The following is a 21,869-nucleotide window of genomic DNA, read 5'->3' on the forward strand; positions in this document are numbered from 1 at the left end:
GAGGCAGATCCCTGGACTGAGGGAAGGCCTGCATCCTGCAGGGGCAAGGACGCCATCAGGTTCACTTCTCCTGGTTGGGGCTCAGGGCTGGCCTCGGAGGCAGATCCCTGGACCAAAGAGAGGCCTGCATCCTGCAGGGGCAAGGATGTCATCAGGTCCACTTCTTCCGGCTGGTGCTCCGGGCTGGTCTCAGAGGCAGATCCCTGGACTGAGGGAAGGCCTGCATCCTGCAGGGGCAAGGACGCCATCAGGTTCACTTCTCCTGGTTGGGGCTCAGGGCTGGTCTCGGAGGCAGATCCCTGGACTGAGGGAAGGCCTGCATCCTGCAGGGGCAAGGATGCCGTCAGGTCCACTTCTCCTGGCTGGGGCTCAGGGCTGGCCTCGGAGGCAGATCCCTGGACCAAAGAGAGGCCTGCATCTTGCAGGGGTGGGGATGCCGTTGGGTCCACTTCTTCGGACTGGGGCTCAGGGCTGGCCTCGGAAGAAGATCCCTGGACCAAAGAGAGGCCTGCATCCTGCAGGGGCAAGGATGCCATCAGGTCCACTTCTTCCTCCTGGGGCTCAGGGCTGGTCTCAGAGGCAGATCCTTGGCCAGAGGGGAGGCCTGCATCCTGCAGGGGCAGGGTTGCTGTCAGGTCCATTTTTTCCGGCTGGGGCTCAGGGCTGGCCTCGGAGGCAGATCCCTGGACCAAAGAGAGGCCTGCATCCTGCAGGGGCAAGGATGCCGTCAGGTCCACTTCTTCTGGCTGGGGCTCAGGGCTGTCCTGGGGCTCAGATCCCAGGCCAGTGGGGAGGCCTGCATCCTGCAGGGGCAAGGATGCCGTCTGGTCCACTTCTTCCGGCTGGGGCTCAGATCCCTGGCCAGTGGGGAGGCCTGCATCCTGCAGGGGCAAGGATGCCGTCAGGTCCACTTCTTCCGGCTGGGGCTCAGGGCCGGCCTCGGGGACAGATCCCTGGCCAGAGGGGAGGCCTGTATCCTGCAGGGGCAAGAATGCTGTCAGGTCCACTTCTTCCGGCTGGGGCTCAGATCTCTGGCCAGAGGGGAGGTCTGCATCCTGCAGGGGCAAGGATGCCGTTAGGTCCACTTCTGGCTGGGGCTCCGGGCTGGCCTGGGGCTCAGATCCCTGGCCAGACGGGAGGCCTGCATCCTGCAGGGGCAAGGTAGCCATCAGGTCTAGTTCTTCTTCCTGGGGCTCAGGGCCTGCCTGGGGGGAAGATCCCTGGCCAGAAGGGAGGCCTGCATCCTGCAGGGGCAAGGTAGCCATCAGGTCTAGTTCTTCTTCCTGGGGCTCAGGGCCTGCTTGGGGGGCAGATCCCTGGCCAGAAGGGAGGCCTGCATCCTGCAGGGGCAAGGATGCCGTCAAGTTCACTTCTTCTGGCTGGGGCTCAGGGCTGGCCTGGGGCTCAGATCCCAGGCCAGTGGGGAGGCCTGCATCCTGCAGGGGCAAGGATGCCGTCAGGTCCACTTCTTCTGGCTGGGGCTCAGGGCTGTCCTGGGGCTCAGATCCCAGGCCAGTGGGGAGGCCTGCATCCTGCAGGGGCAAGTATGCCGTCTGGTCCACTTCTTCCGCCTGCGGCTCAGATCCCAGGCCAGTGGGGAGGCCTGCATCCTGCAAGGGCAAGGATGCCGTCTGGTCCACTTCTTTCGGCTGGGGTTCAGATCCCTGGCCAGTGGGGAGGCCTGCATCCTGCAGGGGCAAGGATGCCGTCTGGTCCACTTCTTTCGGCTGGGGTTCAGATCCCTGGCCAGTGGGGAGGCCTGCATCCTGCAGGGGCAAAGATGCCGTCTGGTCCACTTCTTCCGGCTGGGGCTCAGATCCCTGGCCAGTGGAGAGGCCTGCATCCTGCAGGGGCAGGGATGCTGCCGGTTCCACTTCTCCTGGCTGGGGCTCAGGGCTGCCTGCAGCGGCAAACCCCTGGCCTGTTTCTTCCTTCAGGTTCTGCAGAGAGTCGAGGCCCACCTCTCCCTTCGAAGTCTGGGGCTCTAAGCCTAAGGCAGCGCTGTCTCCCTCCTGCAGGGACTGAGGTGTGATTGAGGCAACAGGTGCTGGTCCCATGGTGGAGCCTGCCTCTGCTGCCCAGGCCTGAGGGGTCACCCCAGTGAGGCCTGGGCCTTTCTGTGGGACGTGAGGGGCCATAGCAGCAGCGGACACCTGGCCTGGAGCAGGGCCCACCCCGGTTATATCGGAGATGGGTTCCTGGCTCTCGGCAGCCCGGCCAACCTCTCCCTTGGACACCCCAAGAGTGGGCTCTGGGCCCCAGGAGGCGGCCTCACCAGGGCTGTCCTGGAGCAGGGCGGTGGGCTGTGCGTGGAGCTCCCCGCTGTACAGTCTGTCATCGTCACCCCCCGCGTAGGAGGCCGAGTCGGGGTCCGAGGAGGCGGCCGAGGTGTCATCTCGGAAGGCGAAGGCCTCGTCCACGCCCCCCGTGATGGACAGGTCGGACAGCGACTGCAGGGAGGAGGCGAACGTGCTGTCGTCCTCGCCGCCCCCGGCCGGGTCCCCTCCGGGCATGGGCGCCTCCCGTTCGTCCTCCTCCTCCTCGTCCTCCTCTTCCTGCGCCTCCTCCTCTTCCTCGGGGGGCAGCGCTGTCACCTCTACAGCCTCCACCTGGAAGATCAGGCTGCCCTGGAAGGGCAGCAGGGAAGCAGGAATCATCGGGTCACTGGCCAGGAAGTCCAGCTCGAAGAAGCGGCCCTCCTGGCCCCAGGAGCAGCTGCTGTCCGCCGAGAGGCTGGACTCTGCGGACGAGGTGTCCGTGGTCCCGGCGGGGGGCAGCTCCCTCTCATCGGCCACAGACCCAGCTGGGGAGAAGCCCCAGCCTGAGGGCGCGTCCAGCCCTTCAGCCGCGGCCTGCAGGCTCACGGAGCAGGATGCGGACGAGGCCCAGCTGTCCCCGTCCGCCGTGACGTAGGAGCCGGAGGGCGAGGCTGGCGGCGAGTTCCCCAGCTCAGCCTGGGCAGCCTGGGCAGCGCTGTGGGGCCCTGGGCCAGGGAGCAGGGTGGAGGCTGCCTCGGTCGGGGTGGAGGGAGGGGTAAAGTAGGAATCGGAGTCTGGGGCAGGGAAAGGCACCGGAGGGTCACCCTGAGAACACAACTCCGGGGGCGGGTTCGGGCTGGCCCGCCCACCCTCCCAGTCCCTGAGCTCTGGCAGGGTTGCCCTGGGCAGTGGGGATGCCCGGCACGTCTCCTCGCCCATCACGATCCGGGGCTCCAGGGAGGCTGGGAGAGGACCTTCGGCAGGCCGAACCTCGGGGGGCCCTGGGCTGGGGCCGTCCTCTGCCTGGACTGCCCAGGCCGAGGGGGCGCGTCCCGGCCCTGCATCCCAGCTGGCTCCGTCAGGCGGGGGCCGGGCACCCGGCTTGCTGGGCAGGAACGTGAGAGCCAGGGCACCGGGCTCAGGGGTCAGGACACAGTGCTCCAGCTGGTCCCCCCTCGGCGTGGCAGCCGCAGCCGCATCGCAGGACAGATCTGTGGAGAGAGAAGGGCGTGAGAAGGGCAGGCATCTTCCCTGAGAAGCAGCTCCCGGGCTGCAGCCGTCCCTCCCTCAGACGGGAGTTGAGCACAGGCCTGGGGGCCCACGGGGCCGGGTGTCCGCTGAAAAGAGAGGTCGCGAGAGGGAAAGGCGATTGCTGTGCCTGGGGGAGGATTTCCAAGAGTTCTGACCACGGTGAGCAGCTTGAGGTCTGGCTCTTCTCCGAGATGCTCGGTAAAGATGAGACCGGCTCCCGTCGCCTCGGACACTAGCCTGCTGACTCCTTGCCCGTAATCTGCGCTGCCTCGGCCGGGCTTGCCAGGAGAGGCCTGCTCATGAGCCCCCAGGTCAGTGGGCCCCCAGGGAGTAGGAGGCCTGCGCTCCACTCAGCTCTGGAACATTCCAGATCTCACGCCTGCTGTGAAGTGGGGCTCTTGCTTCTCTGCCTCATCTCTCCCCTTTCCTCGCCGCCTGCACCCGAGGCCAAGCTGTCGGGGTCTCCCCGGGCTCCACCCCACTTCTGTTCCCAGAGCTGGCACGTGCAGGAGGGGAAGCAGGGGCCACGGCGTGTGGTCCTCAGGCAGGACGTCCCAGCTCAGCCAGAGGCCGTGCTGGCAGCGGTGTTGGCCCTCCGCGGAAGCAGAGGCGGCCCTGCCCTGCCCTGTGTGCAGCTGTGGGGGCCTGAGAGAGCGTCCAGCCGAGTCTCCACGGTGGCAGCCACCCCGCAGGGCTGGCAGGCCTGGCTCACTCCGCCAGGGACATCTGTGGGGCGGCCCACGGCAGTGGGCAGGGGCTGCCCCGGCCCCGGCCACATTCTCCGGAGGGTTCCTGTTCTACCACGCTCACCCAAGAGCTCCCACAAGTACATCTCCTGTGCCTCAGCTTTCAGTCTGCAAAAGGGAGTGTCTGCCAGGATTAGAGGGGAGCTTACGCAGGGGCAGCCCCCTCCCCAGGCTGCCCGTCGGCTGCAGCAGTGGCAGAACCCGGGCCCTTGGGCCACACTGCTGGGGTGCTGGCGTGGCCAGGGTGTCCTGAGAAGGGGGTCCTTTGGGTCCACTGGAGTGTGATGAATACCTAACCCCTGGAGGTGGGTGTGGCAGGCAGGGCTGGGTGCTGGAGACCGGGCTCTTGGCACTGAGCCTGGGGTGGCACCCCTGTGCACCGCACCGCACTGTGCCCCCAAGGGGGCACAGAAGGGAAGCCAAAGGTCAAAGGCTTTTGTGCCTCATTCAAGGTCGCCAAACAGTCCAAGCAGAGCCAGCCCCACCGCACTTCACCGGACCCAGAGGGAGGCCAGGCCCCTGGACCCAGCCCTGGTATCATCCCCAGGGAACTTCTCACCCACAGTCAGGTGCCCTTGGCCCTCCCGGAGCCTCACGTGGCTGACCTCCTGCCCGGTGGCCATCCCTGGCTGGTTTTCCCAGGCCCAGGCAGATTCCCTCCCACACTTGCTGACTGAGTCTCTCCAAGGAGTCCGGCCTGCACTCCAGGGCCACTGCTCCCCGGGCCATGCTCCCCCAGGGCCTCCCACATTCCAGACCTCAGCCGGCACCTCCAGCTTCCCCAGGCTCCAGCTCCAGCCCTGTTCCTCCCTCCTGAGCCAGGACCAGTCGCCAGCCCTGAGGCGGCTCTCAAGCATCTGGAGGGGCGGGTGCCCCGCTCATCCCCAGTGGCCGGGGTGCAGTTGACAACCCGCAGCCTCCAGTCCAGAGCTTCAGGGGCCGCGAGGCCCCTTGCTCCCCTCAGACAATGGGGCGCGGCAGGGGACCCTGGCGGGGAGCGCACGGAGCCCTGGACCCTCGAAGGCCTTCGAGTCGCTTCTGGCTCCGGGAGGACATCCCGGCTCCACCGCGCCCTCCCCTGCAGTCCTGAGTGGGGGCCAGGGCTGGGCTAGGACTCCGGTGCCCGGAGGGGCAGGGGACCAAGGAAGGGGACGGAGCGGGGATGGAGAAGGGAGACGGACGGAGAGAGGGCGGCGCGGAGAGGAAACGGGGACGGAGATGGTACGGGGACAGGGACGGAGAGAGAGGGGTGGAGAGGGGACGGGGACGACGGGAGGGGTTGGCGGAGACGCACGCAGGCGGGAGAGCCCCGCGGCCTCACCTGTGCGGGGTCCTGTTCCGCCCGCCTCCGGCAGCAGCAGCTCGGCGCGGGCAGCTTCCCCCGGCATGGCCTGGCCGTACGCCCGTCCCTCCGTCCCCTGTCTGTCCGTGAGTCCGTCCCGCGGAGCCTGCGCGGCCACCGCCCCTCGGCCGGGGGGTGAAGGGGGTCAGTGGATGACGTCAGCGCCGCCCCGCCCGCCCACCGCCCCGAGTGAGCGTGCGCGGGCGCGCCAGGCACTGCGGTGCGCCGGGAGCGGAGGGGGTGGGACAGCCGCCTTCCCTCCCCATACCCCACCCCGGCTGCACTCTCCACCCGCGGTCCGCGGCCCCGCCTTTCCCGCAGCATCACCCCTCCACCCCCCCTAACGGGAGAGGGGTTCAGGGCCAGTCGGAGGCGTCAGCCCTTAGCCGGGTCGGGAAGAGGCAGAGGGTCGCCAGTATTCGGGGGGCGGGGCCGGGGGGCGCTGTTGGAGGTTCTGGGGGGCCGGGCGCTTTGGGGGAGGCGTCGGCCTAGTACTCCTGCTCGAACTCCCGGCCCCCAGCTACCCGGGCAGGGGTCCCCAGCCTAACCCGACGCCTCCATCCAAGAGGAGAGCTGGCGCCGCAGCTCCTCACTGATTGGCTGGTCCTCGCACGTCGGTCTCCGTGGCAACCGCCTCCCGGCTCCATGGCAACCAGAGCCGGCTGGCGGGAGCGCAGCAGGGAAGGTAGCCCCAGCGGAGCTCCGGGCTGACTGGTCCCCGGGGCTCCCCGCAGCTCAGCGCTGTCCCACCCTTCAGCTCTCGGGCAATGGAAGGAAGATGGAGAAACACACCTTCCTCCATTTTCAGCAACCGCCCCTGCCACACCCCCGAGGACGCAAACCCTCCCCGAGCTTTCCGGAGATGCGCCCTTGCTTCCACGCAGGCCCGCCTGCACTCAGATTCGCGGAGCATCCGCCCTGTGCCAGGCTCCGGGAGACAGATGAACATTGTCACCACCCCAGAGACAGACGGGGGCGGGGGCAGGCAGTCAGAGCGGCCATTGTTGCGGAGGGAGTCTCCTCCATCCTCAATCTTCTGCTGGCTCTACCCCAGAGCCCACGGAGCCAGGGGCTGCCTGCTGGGCATCTCCCCGGTGCACCAGGCACCAGACACATCATGTCCCAATCTAAGCCCTGCATCTTGCATCCCTCTCTGTCGCTGGAAATCTGTCCGTCTATCCCACTGGTGGGGGACTCCTCTTCCTCCCTTTCCTCCACACCCATCTTCACCCTCTTGGGTCTTGGAAGCATCCAAGAGTTTCTAAGTTGCTCCTTCAGGGAATTCCCTGGCGGTCCAGTGGTTAGGACTCGGCGCTTTCACTGCTGGGTCCCGGGTTCAATCCCTGGTAGGGGAACTAAGATCCCACAAGCCGCGGCACAGCCGGGGGTGGGGGGGGAAAGTTGCCTCCTCCTAAGGCCCCTTTCTCATCGCCTCAGCTGAGTCCTTCATAAGTCTCACTTCTCTGCCAACGCCTATGGCATGAGCTTGTCTCCCTGCTCCTCCTGACTAACCCAAGAAAAATGCAGGAAATTAGATCCCACCAAAACTGAACTCTCAGAGATGAAAAGAGGAAGGTGAGCTGGTGAGGGACCCCAGGACTGGAGGAACAGCAGAGCAGCCCACCCAACAGAAGGGGACCCAAGCCCGGCATTTCCTAACCCACCCCTCCTCCCCACACACAGCTGCTAGCAGGAGGAGGACCAGGTATTCATCCTCACGTGGATGGGAGTCTGTCACAATTGTAGGGAGTGTGGCAGAACTGGTACGAAGATCAAGGGAAGTCTCCTGATACGGGGTCAAGGGAAGCACATTCCTCCCCACACCGTGCCCCACCTCACTCAGGCTCCTGCCCCCCACCCCGCCGCAGCCAGAGGCTCTGGCGGATGGGGGCACTGGCAAGGGAAACCCCACCACGGCAGGCTTTCAGCCCAGCAAGCTGGGCTTCCTCCCCCAGGAAAACACCCCCTCCCCGACCCAAGGCACAGGATGGTCCAGCCTAGGAAGTGCCTCCCACCCATTCGAGAGCACCAGCAGGGCCCGGCGGCATGAGACCAACGCAGTGCAAGAAAGGCCCTGAATGTTATACTGTCCTTAGAACCACAGGCCGTGAAAGCAGCCCAGGACCTGCATCTTGAACCCAAACAGGATGACTGCCTGCTAAAATTAAAAATTTGAACATTATAGCCTGTCTGGGATACAATTAAAAAAAAAATCACCCATCATACTGGGGAAATCAGGGAAGAACCCAACAACCAGGAAAATCACATCTAGAAGAAAATTTTTAAGAAACACAGAACTGAACTGAATGAAGATAAAAATACAAAATATCAGATTATGTGGTCTGCAGGTAACAGTGCACATCAGAAAAGGGGAAAGGTCTCAAATCAATCATCTAAGTTCCTACCTCAGGAAACTAGGAAAAGAAGGGCAAAATAAACTAAAACAAGCAGAAAGAAGGAAATAAAGTCAAGAGCAGAAATCAATGAAAGTGAAAACAGGAAAACAACAGAGGAAATCAATGAAACAAAAAAGAATAGTTCTTTGGAAAATTGATAAAATTGCAAGATGGACAAAAATAGAGAAGACACAAGTGACCAGTATGCAATGGGGCTATGATGGTTAATTTTATGTGTTAGCCTGACTGGGCTTAGGGATGCCCAGTTAGCCCATTAAATGCTATTTCTGGGTGTGTATGTGAGGGCATCTCTGGAGATTACCGTCTAATCCAGTAGACTGAGTAGAGATCCACCCTCACCAATGTGGGTGGGCATCAGCCAGTCCGCTGGGGTGGGGTCAGAGAGAAACAAAAAGATGAAGGAATGGTGGATTCAGTCTCTTCTTGCGCTGGGACGTCCTTCTCCTACCCTTGGACATTGGACTCCAGGGCTGATACCAGTGACACGCCACCCCACACCCCTCCCCATTCTCAGGCTTTTGCACTTGGACTGAATTTATACCAATGACTATGGTTTTCCTGGTTCTCCAGCTTGAGAAATGCAAATCATGGGACTTCTCGGCCGTCATAACTGCAGAGCCAATTCCTGTAATAAATCTCCACTTACATTTTTCTCTCTCATACATTCTGCTAGCCCTGTTTCTCTGGAGAATGCTGACTAATAACAGGGCTACAGAGTCTGAGGGCATTTCAAGGATACTAAGGGAATGCTACAAACAACTTAATGCTCATAAATTCAGCAACTTTGAAGAAACGGACAATTACTTGAAAATTGAAATCTACCAAAAATTCAAACAAGATGAAATTGATAATGTGAATAGTCCTAAAACCATGAAAGAAATTGAATTTGTAACTTAAAAAAAAGCTTCCCCAAAGAAGTCTTCAGGCCCAGATAGTTTCACTGGAGTTCTACCAGTACTTAAAGTAGAATTAACATCAATTTTAGACAATCTCTTCCACAAAATAGGAGGAAACACTTCCTAACTCATTTTAGAGGACAAGAAATACCCTGATACCCAGACCACGCAAAGATAGTACCCAAAACAAATAAACAAAAACTACAGACCAATATCTCCCATGAGCATAGGCACAAAAAAATCTAAAATATAAGCAAATCAAATCCAACAATGTATAAAAAGAATTATACATCATGACCAAGTCGAATTTATTCCAGCTATGCAAGGGTGGTTCAACACTTGAAGATCAACGTAACCCGCTACACCAACAGACTAAAGAAGGAAAATTATATATCAATTGATACAGAAAAAGCATTTGACCATAGACCATCAGCCATTCAGATTAAAAAAAAAAACTTCTCAGCAAGTTAAAATAAACTTGATAAAAATCAAATACAAAAGCCTTACAGCTAACATCACCCTTGGTGGTGAAAGACTGAATGCTTTCTAAGATTGGGAACAAGGCAGGGATGCCTGTTCTCAACAGAAGCTCCCCTCACCCGCCCTTTTTTCAAACAGTGCTGGAAGTTCTAACCCCTGCAATAAGGCAAGAAAAATAAGTAAAAAGCAGATGGACTTCAGAATGAAAGCATGAGGAGCTCCACTGACCAGCTCCCCAGTGAAAACTGGTGAAAACTGTAAACCAGGCAAACATTTAAAGCTCCTGGAAAGGGTCTGAAGGGCAAATAGGTGAAGAAATAGCTATTCAAGATCTATGCTGGGAATTCACTGGCGGTCCAGTGGTTAAGACTCTGTGCTTCCACTGCAGGGGGAGTGGGTTTCCCCTGGCTGGGGAACTAAGATCCCGCATGCCATGTGGCACAGCCTAAATAAATAAATAAATAAATAAAATAAATCTACGCAAATTTACGAAGAAAGCAGAGTCTAGAGTATTTGAGAATCCACCTTGTGCAGAGTGGTGCAGCCAAGAACACAGGGCCTCCCACCCCCTGCCCCTACCCTGGGGGATGAAGGGCTTTGGCACTTCTTATCCTGCCCCCAGATACCCGCTGCTGGAGCTGAACCCCAGGCAAGTGTGGCCAAGAGGTGGGGCTCCCTTCTGTTTAGCCCCCACTTGTGGGAGAGAGACTCTATTTCACCAAAATTTAGAACTTTTGTGTTTCAAAGGCCACCATCAAGAAAGTGAAAATATAGCCCACAGAATGGGAGAAGGTATTTGCGAGTCATTTATCTGATAAGGGACTTGTTTCTAGAACGTATAAAGAACTCTTACAACCCAATAAGACGACCTAATTAAAAACTGGACAAAGGATCTGAATAGGTATTTCTCCAAAAATTATATGTAAATAGGCCATAAGCGCATGAAAAGATATCATTAGTCATCATGGAAGTGAAAATCGAAACCACAATGGGATAGCACTTCATACCCGCCAAGATGACTAGAGTAAAGAAATTAGGTAAGTGTTCAGCATCCCTAGCCATTCGGCAAATGCCAAGTGGAAAGGTGTCACTCCAGACCACCAGGATTGCTGCAGGAACCCCGAACACCAAAGGCTGGCGGGGATGTGGAGGACTTCCCTGCTCCTCACACTGCTGGAGGGACTGTAACATGGCACAGCGCCCCCAGCAGACACTGTGGCAGTTTCTTAAACAACACATAAATCCCATACGACCCAGCAGCTGTATTCCCAGGCGCTTATCCCAGAGAAATGAAAGCTGAGGTTTACACAAACCCCCACACACAGGGCTGAATCAGTCTAACAGCAGTAACAAGGAAGGACCTACTGGATGAAACGCCACAGAAAGGTGCCCGTGAAGAAACCCCAAATCTGAAGGTTATATACTGTAGGATTCCTCTATAGAACGTTCTCCAAGTGACAAAATAGAAATGGAGGACAGGTTGGCAGTTGCCGCTTAGCTGAGAACAAGGTGGAGGTATGAGCATAAAAGACAACGTGAGGCGTCCTGGTGGTGATGCACGTGTCCTGCATGTGGACCTTTATTCCCCTCAGTGTCCTGGTGCGACACGTGCCAGAGTTCTACAAGATGTCACCTTTGGGGAAACTGGTAGGGGCACAAGGGACCACTGTGTAGTTTCTTACAACTGCAGAGAACCTGTTAAAGTATCTCAGATAGAAGCCAGAGATCCTGGTGACTAGGACGAGCTCTTTCCTCAGTGGGAGCTCCCAGAGGCGACCCCCCCGCCCCACACTGGCTCAGCACCCGCACGCCTGTCCACACTGGCCCTTCACTTTGGAGTGCCCTCCCTGCTCCCTCATCTTGCCTGGGCTTGGAGTCAGCAGCTTCAGAAAGCCATCCGGGCTGCCCTTCTCTCCGGATGAAGAACACTTGCCAGCCTGTGCAAATGACAAGGACCCACGTCCTGTGAGCTGGTGCCCTATGGTTCCCCCTCTACCCCAATGCCTGTGTGACTCACTTTCTGAGGGACCGCTTTGGAGGGCGCGGGGAACAGCTGGGATGGGGGCCCACAGAGGCGAGATGGCCCTTCTCCTCTGCTCAGCTCCACTCACACCAGCCTCTCTCCACTCTGTACTGCTGGAGGCACGTGACACTGCCCTGTCCCCAGCAAAGTCTCCTGTGAGGGACTGAAGAAAGCCCATTTCTGGGTTTTTTTGGCCATGCTGCGTGGCTTGTGGGATCTCAGTTACCCAGCGAGGGACTGAACCCTGGCCCCCGGCTGTGGAAGCGTGGAGTCCTAAGCACTAGGCCGCCAGGGAATCCGGAGAATGCCTATTTCTTTCCAGCATCTGGGGGCGCTGCTGCTGGTGTGGTGGAGGGGCCCGGGCGACGCAGGTAGACGGCTCCCACGATGGCAGCACGACACCACGGCACTCTGGTCCGGGTGTAAGAAGAACAGCAAGGGGTCTCTTCCGGCCCCGGTGTCAGTCAAGCGCACGCCGTCTTCTCCTCAGAGCCAGAGCCTCCCGAGTGCCGGGCCTCGTGCCGCGTGGCAGCGCAGGCCGTCAGGGGCCCCCACTCGCCCAAGACCGTCGGACGGGAGGGGACCTCCCAGGACGACTGTCATCAGCAGCCACGCCACGGTTAGAACCCCAAGCCATGCACGGAACACCCCACCGGCCTCCCCCGGGAAGGCCCTCGTGCGCCGAGGTTCGGCACCGCAGGGCTCGGCCTGTGCTGGGGCTGACTGCCAGCGCTGAGCAACGGGCCAGCTGTGCACGAAGGTACGCGGGAAGGGTCCTCTGTGGGTGGCAGAGAAGCTGGTACAGACAGGCAGCTGGTTAAAGATTTATTACCCATGAGAGAACCACCTGCCACTCAGAGGTGCTGGCCACCAGCCCACTTCCGGCCAAAGTCCTGCACTGAGGTTTGTCCTCGAGCGTGCCGCCTCCGGCCCATCCAGCGCTCGTGGCTAGGCCTCCAGGGGAGTCCGGCCCCCTGGTCACACAGTCCTTGCTACGGGACAGGTTACTTGGCCAGCTCCTCCGCCACTGCTTTGCGCATCTTGTCCTTGACGTAGGCGCTCTTCTGCCATTCAGACTTGAGTTCCAGCCACTCATAGTATGGGACCTGGGGAGGCAGGAGAGAAGTCAGGGCAGGCGGGGACCCTTGTCCCGCCTGCTGCCCTGCACACCGCACCCCTGGCCTCCAAATCCCGAAGGAAGAAGCCCACGGAGCTGCCGCAGCATGGGTGGGGAAGAGACCCTGACTTGGTCACTGCTCAGAGCTGCAGAGGCCCACGACTACACGGGACCAAGAGCAGCCTCTAGATTTTAAAAGTTGTACCACAAGCAAAACGAAAAACTCAACAGGAGAGTCACTCATGTGGATCTCTGGCCCCTCACAGGACAGCCTGCTCCCGTGGCAGAAGTCTCTGCGTGAAAAGCTGGAGCCAGGCCCCAGGGCCGGGGCACAGCAGACCCCTGGGTGAGGCGCACGTCGGCACTCGGACCTGGGCACCTGGTTGGTCTGACCCCGTCTAAGAGGCCCCGGCTGTGGAGGTGGGAACAGTGCCTAGGGCGTCAGGTACTTCAAAGCTATATGACGTTGGGAAAGATACAACACCCTTTCAAGCTTCCCTTCTCTCACATCAAGGGGGAATCCCAACACAGCTGACCTCAAGAGCTGGGGTCCGGTGAGCACTGGCTCCTCCCATCACCCGACTGGGCCGGGGGCTTCTCCCTGTGCAGTCACCGCCCACCCAACGGATACTCACATCGACCAGCAGGAAGCCAGCGGCCAGCAGGTGGCGCCGGGCCAGCACGAAGCGCCCCAGCAAGTCTTTGCTTCGGCTGTTGAAGTTGGGGAACTCCCAGCGCAGGAAGGCCAGCCTGCAGGGAGAAAGGCGCTGTGGGTGCTGACAGCTCTCCTAGGCCCCTGGAGAGAAGAGGGAATGCTGAAGAGCCAAGTGCACGTGGCCCCCAAGGGTTGTGTGGTCGCTCACCTCTTGGCCCCCGGGGGCAGTGGCTGGCTGCCAGAGGGCAGGGCGAGATGAGGGGCCACAAAGGCCCTCAGGGGCAGGAGCTGGCTGTCGGTGTCCAGCAGCACCTCAGCATCTAGGGAGAGCACGGAACGAAAAGGTGTTGGGGACTGTCCCTTGGCGTCCAACTGGGCTGACAGCCCCGCCCCTACGATGGATGAACAGAGACCCCGGAGAGCGGAGGGGGCAGGTTTACAACAGTCCCCAGATGGGACTGCTGGGAGGGGAAGGGGAAGGGCCCTCACCCAGAACCCAGCCATACTGCGTGGCCACCACGAAGCTGCCCTTGTCGGCACTCCCCAGCAGCCCCTTCAGCGTCTCCTGCAGCTCCTTCTGCAAGGGGGTCACCTTCCTGTCAAGGGCCTCGGGCCTCGGGACCAAGGCTGAGGCTGGCAAAAGGGGGCCCGTGTACTCGGGGTGCTCCAGCTGGGCAGTGGCATTGATGTGGAGCAGCTTCTGGAAGGTGCTTTGATCCTTTGGGGACTCGCCACCTAACGGGAGAGGATGGGGTGAGAGGGGAGGGGCTGGCGGAGGGCCAGGAGGAAGAGGGTGGAGGGTCACGGGGGCCAGGTGGCAGAGCCAGAGGCACCCCTCACCCAAGTCTCAGCCTGGACTCTGGGCCAGCAGCGGGAAGAGGGCTGCCGGTCACCCACTAGGAGCGGGCGGAGGCGGAGCAGAGCCCGGGCCTGCCCGGCCTCCCCGATGGCGAGCGGGCCAAGGCTCCCAGGCTCCCTCCTGGCTCAAGGCTGGGGCGGCACTTGGGATGGGGCGGGGGCCGGGCGGGGAGGGGGACGCACAGTGGGCTTGCCATCACTCAGGAGAGGGAGGGATACCCGCCACCGCTCGCTCACCTAGAAACCGGGTGTGAAACTCAGGGTGGAGCACAGCCTGCAGCTCAGCCTCCAGCACCTGCTGCAGCACACACAGGGCCCACACCACGTCCACCTGCAGGGCTGGCTCCAGGCCCGCCAGCGCTGACCCCAGCTTCTCATGCACCTGGGCAGGGACGGGGTGGGGTGGGGAAAGCCGGTTTGCTCCGTGGCCGCAGGCATCCCTGGGCGGGCAGCAGCTGGAACTGCGTTATGACCTGGCCACGCTGGGGCCAAGGCGGGGATGGGGAGCAACGCTGGCCAAGGTGCTCTTGGTCAGGCTTGGGGCACCCCTGGTGGAAGGTACCAGAAACCCTCCTCATCCCTTAGGCCCAATCTGGACAGCAGCTGGGTTCCCCCCGCTGCCCCTCCCACTGGCAGGGACCTATGGCACAAAACCACGTCGCCTGCACAGGGGAGGTATTTCTGGCCCTGAGAGGAGTCAGGGATTATGAAAGGGGAAGCAGCTGGCCGGCTGGGGCAGTGCCCACCGCGGGGCCCTAGGGTCATACCCAGTCCACTCACAGGACGCTCTCACCCCTGCAGGTGGATTGAGGTCTCTGAGCCCCAACAGGGCATTCAGGGAGCGCTAGGAAGCAAGAGCAAGGGTCCCCCAGCCCTAGTGCACGTGAGCCGTCGGATGCCCTCCTGACCCTCGGCTGCCACGCTGGGTTTGGCGTTTCGTCCCCGGACGATCCCCGGGACGCCTGGCTCTAGCCAGCCCCCTCCACGCCCCCATGCCGGGCCTTCTTCCTCACTGCCTACACCTGGGGCCCCTCAGCACAAATCCGGTCTCTTCCCTCCCTCCCACTCAGTCCCGAGCTGCTCCGAGGAGGGCTGAGCATCCGAGGCAGGGAGAGTGAAGGAGCTGGGGGCGTGAAGACTGTACCAGGCTGAAGAACGGATCCTCCCGTTCTGGGCGGAAGTTCACACGGGCGAAAGCCAGGAGCATGTTGCACAGCTGTGGCACAGTGATGCTCTGGGCTCTGTCCAGGACGTGCTGGGCCAGTCAGGTAGGACAGAAAGGCCGGATGAGAGGGGCCCGGTGGCCAGTGCCCCATGCAGACCTGGCCCTCCCCCAGAGCCCACGAGCTCCCAGCCCCAAGGGGTAATTTACACAGGGGAGTGGGCAGAGGGCCAGGCCCTATCCTCCCAGAGGCAATCACACACACAAAAGGCCCCTGACGACAGCTTTAGAAATACTCCTCAGCCTACAAACAGAGTTTCAACCTGTTGCACATACACCTAAATGCAAACATCCTCTTTCTTCACAACTCCATTCTGAGGCAGCTGGAAGTTTAGGGAGAGTTCTGAGTGGATCCTCAGCCTCGCTGTCTACACTGCTCCCCACACAGCTACCCAAAGACAGACAAAAACTCCTACAAACTTTGGTGAAAGGATGGAAGAAACCGTTTTCAACTACATTTTCTTTCACTACTAAATCGTATCATTTCTCTCCAAATAAGCCAGAATAAGGACTCCGTGTTTGCCACCAGGAGGTATTTCCAGGCCGGAGGGGCCTCCCTAATGAAACGACCAGGGAGCCGGCTTAAGCAGAGGGTCAGGCACAGGAGGCCCTCAAAGCCAGGCCTCAGGTCTGCACCCCAGCTCACCTGGGCAAAGGCCTCAAACAGGGGCAGATTGAGCCACTTAAGGAAGGCAAAGGACTTGGTGCAGCGGGCCACCTCGCTGGACGTCAGGCTAGGAGCGTGGGGCAACAGGTCTGCAGCCAAGCGCTGGAACACCTGCGTCTGGTGGAAGCCGAGTTTGCCTTTGGGGACAGAGCCCGAGATTCAACTGGTGAGGATAGGCAGGCCACCCTCAGGCCCACCCGCCACCCACCCTGGTCTCAAGGAGTAACAGCTTGGTGTCTGGAACCAAATTTATCCCTGAGGCCCAGCAGAGAGGATCAGGGCCCGTGAGTCACAGTGTTTCTGTGGCAGCCTTTTAGGCCAGCGCCCGCCACGGGCGAGGCAGGCACCGACTCTGACAAGGCTGCGGCCGGAACTCAGCCCCCGCCCCACCCTGCTCTCCGCGCACAGGGCTCACCGTAGGCGTACGCCAGGTCCAGGAGGATGCCTTTCGTCAGGGGGAAGGGCTTCTGGACCAGGTGGTACGAGATGGCCCGCAGCAAGGGCACCGACCGCCGGTTCTGAGCTGCCAATGTCACCAGCACCTTCCGCAGCTCCTCAGGGCCAAAATGCTCCACCAGCTCCAGGCACTGTCAACCACAGCCGGCAGGGGTCAGCTCGGTGGCCCGAGGGCCAGGGGTCCCATGCAGTGCAGGCCCTGCGAGACAGTAACTGGGCCTGAGCTTACTAAACACAGGCCCCATCTGTGCAGGGCCTGCCCCCACCCCCACGCCAGGGAGCCCCCACACCGGGGCACCGTGTCCGCAGCCAAACTTATCCCCAGGTCCCAGGGCAGGGGACCAGGGGCCCATGAGCTGCGGAGCTTGCTGTGGCAGTCATCTGGGCCAGCCCCCGCTACCACGGGAACAGGGGCTGAATTTGACTTGACTGCAGGGCTGGGGGTGGCGCAGGGGGTGGGCAGGCGTGGTATCTCTAGGAAGCACCAGCCGGAGGCTGAGCCACTGGGGTGGCCCAGGACACACTTCAGGAGTTGCCGGCCAGGCCACCTCCAGGTTATGTGCAAGACGCAATTTTGGAGTGGGGTCCAGGCTCTGCAGCCCCCTGGATCCCTGGAGGAGCCAGTTGGGTGCGGAGAGCTGCCTCCAGCTGTGTGAAGTGCCAGTCCCTCCGGTGCCATGGTCCAGACTCCGGACAGAAGCTGCCAGGGCTCTAGATCCCAGTACCTTGTCCTCCAGGCGGGTCATCAGAGACTCGGAGAGGTGCCCCGTCTTCATCATCATGGCCACCACCATGCGGCTGTCATCGATTTCTGCCCAGCGCCGCTCCAGGTGCACAAGCAGCTCAGCCAGCAGCTCCTGGGAGTCCCGCTCCTGCATGTAGGTGGCGCTGGACTCGGCCAGGAAGGCCAGGTGCTTGTACTTCAGCCTGCGCATGCGCCAGCGGACCTCCTGCTCCACGGATCGCAGCTCCTTGGAGGTGGTGGGAAGCCCCAGTGCATAGAGGCTCCGGAGCAGCTTCACGAGGGTCCCATGCCAGACTGCAGTTATCTGGGTGGGGGGACACACGCAAGGGCACACCTGGGACCCTGCTGACCCTGTGCTGTTACAGAGTGGACCAAGGCTCTGAGCTGGTGGCTGCCTCCCTAGAAGCAGCTCCCCACCTGTCATTTAAACGGGCGCACCAGGGTGCTCCTCCCTCACAGCCTGTCTGGGCCAGCAGGCCCCCCACAGCGCCCCCTGCAGGGCATGTCTCCAGGCCGCAGAGGGATACGGGGGCCACTCACAGTGCCCTCTGGTCCCACCCCCAGGGAAGGCAGTATTCGGTAGCTGAGCAGGGCTCTGTTGTCTGCTGCGCTAAGGCTCTTAACTCCGCCACTCTGCAAGGCTCCTGAGCCCTCATCTGTGAAATGGGGCTGCACTGCTGAGACGGGGAGCTGAAATCACACACACACACGACGTGAGGGGCAAACAAAAAAGCTGTTGTGTGAAAGGCCGGGCAGAAGGAGAAAAGTATGAGGGACCTCCCTGGCGGTCCAGTGGTTAGAACTCTGCGCTTCCACCGCAGAGGCCAGGTTCAGTCCCTGGTTTGGGGAACTAAGATCCCACAAGCTGCGTGGTGCAGCAAAACAAACAAAAAAAGGTATGAATTTGATCTCAGTATCACATGAGCCCCCAGTGGCTCCTGCTTTTTCTGCAGATTTCCCTGAAGTAGGAGGGCTCTTTAAAAGAAATCTTGTTCACTGCTTACATTTCTAAATACTTTGTTCCTGGTTCATTACTAGCTTGTAATTTTGTTACAATGTAATTTGTTACAATGTAATTTTCTAATTACAATTTTGTAATTTTGTTCCAAATGTTCAGTCTTGTCTCTAAAGCTTACTTTAATTTGTGTGTAAAATGTTCAGTGAATAACAACTAGAATTATAGTCTTAGAAAAAGAAGGAATCTACTTAATTTTTGAGTTTTATTCTCAGTAAGAAATAAATCTGTAGTGACCCACACATATACACTTGACTAAGACAAAAAGTTCCACGAAACACTTCCCTTACTACATGTGAATTGTTTTCTACATTACTCTACTTCATTAAAAACACTTAGCCACTTCTACTACACTTTCATAAACTACAGTTTGAAAAAATTCATTTAATGTGACCCCTTCCTTGAGCTGCGAGTCTCCTCCTTATCATCCCTGACAAGCGGACACAGGGCCTCGCCCTTCTGGAGCAGCCAGGGGGAGGGTGTGTACCTCTTTGCTGCGCCCCAGGCCCTCTGGCTCCAGCAGACCCCACGGAGCCATGGGAAGAGTCTGCATGAAGGGAGTGCTTCCTCACACGGAACACAATCTGGGTAGAGTCCTGCCCCCAACCCCTGCCGCACACAGGTCCCTTCTCTCCACGCTCCACCTTTAAGGATCTGATCGGATAACGCCCATGGGCAGCTCAAGTTTCTGAGATCCTCCACTAGTCACCCCTCATCTCCTCCAGCTTCAAGAGTGTATCCCCCAACAGCCAGACATTGAGAGGGGGCTATGCAAGCCAAGACTGCAGGGCGAGGGGGAAGCCCCCAGGGTGCTGAGAAGAACCGGGCTCGATCCTTGTGCTTCTATTTACTGTGCTTGCGTTGCTTGTTGTAAGATGAGGACAGCAACATTCACCTAACAGACCCGCTGTGAGGATTAACAAAAGGGAAAGCAGACCTACAGCAGAAACTACGGTGTAAAGCAACTATATTCTAATAAAAATTAATTTAAAAAAAAGAGAAGAAACGCATTAAAGTACTTTGGAATCTATAAAATGAAAAAATACCACTGCACATGGAGGGCCTGAACACACAGCAGAGCTCCTGTCTATACCCGGAAAGTGACTGGATGCTTTGGACTCCGGGGCCTCTGCTGTTTTCTGCTTGTTGAACCTGCAGGAAGGGCTCTCGAACCCACCTGGCTGTCGACAAGATGGAGAAGCTGTCGAAAGCGGGCATCCTGTATGAGCAAGGCTTTGTCTTTCGGCTTCTCAGACAGCAGGCGAGAGAGCTGGATGAGCGTGAGGGCGGCGTGGTTCTGGTGCAGACAGTGACCGCCATCCAGAAGCTCCAGGAGCTCCTCTGGCCTGGTGGCCTTCTCGATGAGCTGATCCACCTCCTGGCGCTCAGGGTAGGGAGTAAACACCTGTTCCTTCTCCACAAGCTCTGACAAAGGACCTGGGAGGCGGGAGCTGGACGAGGCAGCCGAGGAAGTCAGAGGCTTCTGGGCTCCCCGGGCGAGTCTCAGCTGGCCAACCGGGGACACGGCAGGGGCCAGACGGCGGGCCTCCCTCAGGAGGCACGTGCAGCGCTTCACCAGCCGAGCAGCCATGGCGGCCCGGGGGGTGGGGAGAGAAGCCTCCTAGCAAGTGACCCCAAAGCCCTGAAGAGAAAAAGGACAGAGAAGGGAGTGGTGCAGAGGCAGTTCCCGACTCCCAAACACAACAGGAGAACCCGACAAATGAAAGGGAGTCACAGAGACTTCCCTGGTGGTACAGTGGTTAAGAATCCGCCTGCCAGTGCAGGGGACACGGTTCGATCCCTGGTCCGAGAAGATCCCACATGCCACGGAGCAATTAAGCCCGTGCGCCACAACTACTGAGCCTGCGCTCTAGAGCCCACGCGCCACAACTACTGAGCCCACGTGCCACAACTACTGAAGCCCGTGCGCCTAGAGCCTGTGTTCCGCAACAAGAGAAGCCACCGCGGTGAGAAGCCCATGCACCACAATGAACAGGAGGCCCCTGCTCGCCGCAACTAGAGAAAGCCCGCGCGCAGCAACGAAGACCCAACGCAGCCAAAAATAAATAAATAAATAAATGTATTAAAAGGAAAAAGAGAAAGTCACAGCCACACTCCCCATAAACCAGCCCAAACCTCTCCTTCCTGACTGACCATGTGCATGCAGCAGTGCTTTCTGAAGCAAAAATCTCCGAGGGCTTCTGTATCAGTACCTAATGTAACCAAATAACAAGACTTAAGAGCATCACAGCTTGGGCTGGAGGGTTTCCAGTCCTGGCTGTAGAATCACCTAGGGAATGGTTCAACACCTCAGAATCCCAGGCCCGACCCAAGACCTCTTGAGTGGGAGTCTCTGCACACAGGGCTTGAACAGCATTGCCCCACCCCCCCTTTTTTTTAATTTTTAAAAGTATGCAGGATTAAAAATTATTGACTTAGGGGGACAATGAGACAGAATATTTTAAATTAGACCACTCATGGAAAACCCTGGACATATCATCCATATATACATCCCACAGCTCCTGTGGATGTTATTTTAATCCTTATAGACGTGTGAGTGAGCCTCCCCAAACCAACCTACACTATTACTTACCGACCTACTAAACACACACACACACACGCTTTCTAAGAGCAAACCTCCTGAACCAATCATAAAAAGCACTTCACAACATGGCCCAGAACTATCTTCCCAGTTTTACCTCTTTTTCCTCCCTGGAACACACCCTCATTCTAAACACGCCTTGCACTTTCATTACACCTTGGCAGGGCAGGGCAAGGCCTGCTGCCTCGTTTTTTTTAACCCCCCTTCATAGGGCTCGGAAAATCAACCCCCCCCATCTTCCCGCACCCAGACAAAAAACGTTACCTCCTCCAAGAATGTTACATATCCCGATGCTGCTGCTTTTAACAACTCTGTCCTGCTCACCTGCGTGAATAAATGACCTGGGTAAGGCACACCGCCGGGGCACGATAAAAGGCGTTATAACCTGGGCCTCCCTCCTGCCAAAGCAGAGAACGTGTTTGACCTTCGATTTCCCAGAACTGGGTTGGTCTGGGACATTTTATTTTTACGTGAGTTCACTGTTGCAGCTGTAGAAAGCTTAGATTAACTGTACATAAAGCAAGAGACTCAGGAGGAACACAGACCCCAGGGTAACATCCACCATCCACAGAGCCCCAACAGCGGGGAAGCACTGAAAACGTTCCCGACTAAAGACCGTCCTACGAGCTAGCGAGGAAAACAAATTCAGAAGCCCAGCTGGGATTTGTGGAAACACCAACCCAGAAGTTCGTCCCTCAGACGCAGAAAGAGAACGACCTGCACGAAGGCCAGCCAGCGACAGCGCGGAGGACCAGTGCGGGGCTCGCAGGCCGCCACGCCGGACCTCGGAAAAGGGGCGCGTGCGCACGAGCAGGCGCGGCTCTGAACCGGGCCCGCCCCCACCCCTACCCCCTGCGTCCCGTGCGCCCTCCTGGTCTCCTCTCCCGGCCACGCCCCCATGCCTTCAGGACCTAGGCTCCTCAGGACCCTCTTCCCCCCGGCCCCGAGACCTACGCCGCCCCCGCTACCTCAAGCGCCCCGGCTGACCTCCATACGCCCCCGCACGGTCCTCGGCCCACGCTGCGCGGCGCGCTCTTTTACGTCACTCGGCGCGCCGCCGGAAGCGAGGCTCGCCGCCCGCCGCCCAGCCGGAAATCACTCCCGGTTCCTTTTTCCGGT

General features: G+C 59.2%; 2 protein-coding genes and 2 non-coding genes across 9 annotated transcripts in view; all 4 read right to left on the reverse strand.

Moving 5' to 3' along the window:
* NACAD (NAC alpha domain containing) overlaps positions 1-5,957 on the reverse strand; it is an 18,318-nt gene extending 12,361 nt beyond the window's left edge. The window contains exons 1-2 of the mRNA XM_055085114.1: positions 5,577-5,957; positions 875-3,469 (exon numbers count right to left, since the gene is read on the reverse strand). Of these exons, the coding sequence (XP_054941089.1) occupies positions 875-3,469; positions 5,577-5,643 (2,662 nt within the window). The 5' untranslated portion in view covers positions 5,644-5,957. The remainder of the gene's footprint in view (positions 1-874; positions 3,470-5,576) is intronic.
* Positions 5,958-12,099: 6,142 nt separating this feature from the next.
* TBRG4 (transforming growth factor beta regulator 4) lies at positions 12,100-21,812 on the reverse strand. Of its 6 annotated transcripts, none has more exons than XM_028490236.2 (13): positions 21,738-21,812; positions 21,015-21,074; positions 20,303-20,361; positions 19,326-19,790; positions 17,114-17,437; positions 16,348-16,519; positions 15,912-16,069; positions 15,188-15,298; positions 14,281-14,425; positions 13,675-13,953; positions 13,394-13,505; positions 13,166-13,280; positions 12,100-12,519 (listed from the first exon to the last, which is right to left on the reverse strand). In XM_028490236.2, exons 4-13 carry the CDS (start codon positions 19,737-19,739, stop codon positions 12,418-12,420), a joined length of 1,932 nt encoding a protein of 643 aa, XP_028346037.1. In that variant the 5' UTR covers positions 19,740-19,790; positions 20,303-20,361; positions 21,015-21,074; positions 21,738-21,812; the 3' UTR covers positions 12,100-12,417. The 6 variants fall into 6 exon arrangements, with proteins under 6 accessions (XP_028346037.1, XP_028346038.1, XP_028346039.1 ...); XM_028490237.2 differs by lacking the exon at positions 21,738-21,812 and adding an exon at positions 21,431-21,534; XM_028490240.2 differs by having other exon boundaries at positions 12,105-12,519; positions 13,675-13,920.
* LOC112061962 (small nucleolar RNA SNORA5) lies at positions 16,164-16,298 on the reverse strand. Its single transcript, XR_002890465.1, has one exon. It is a non-coding gene; the product is annotated as a small nucleolar RNA SNORA5 (small nucleolar RNA).
* Positions 16,686-16,822, reverse strand: LOC112061961 (small nucleolar RNA SNORA5). The gene has a single exon (XR_002890464.1). It is a non-coding gene; the product is annotated as a small nucleolar RNA SNORA5 (small nucleolar RNA).
* Positions 21,813-21,869: the final 57 nt, after the last annotated feature.

This window comes from Physeter macrocephalus, chromosome 5 (genome assembly GCF_002837175.3).
Source record: "Physeter macrocephalus isolate SW-GA chromosome 5, ASM283717v5, whole genome shotgun sequence".
In the NCBI taxonomy this organism is placed as follows: domain Eukaryota; kingdom Metazoa; phylum Chordata; class Mammalia; order Artiodactyla; family Physeteridae; genus Physeter; species Physeter macrocephalus.

Coding starts and splice junctions, on each gene's coding strand:
- TBRG4 (XM_028490238.2), bottom strand. CDS start 19,739: ATGGCTGCTCGGCTGGTGAAGCGCTGCACGTGCCTCCTGAGGGAGGCC. Junction 16,070..16,347: donor GGACCTGGCGTACGCCTACG/GTGAGCCCTGTG, acceptor CTGTCCCCAAAG/GCAAACTCGGCTTCCACCAG. Junction 13,281..13,393: donor CTGCCCCCGGGGGCCAAGAG/GTGAGCGACCAC, acceptor TTCTCCCTGCAG/GCTGGCCTTCCTGCGCTGGG.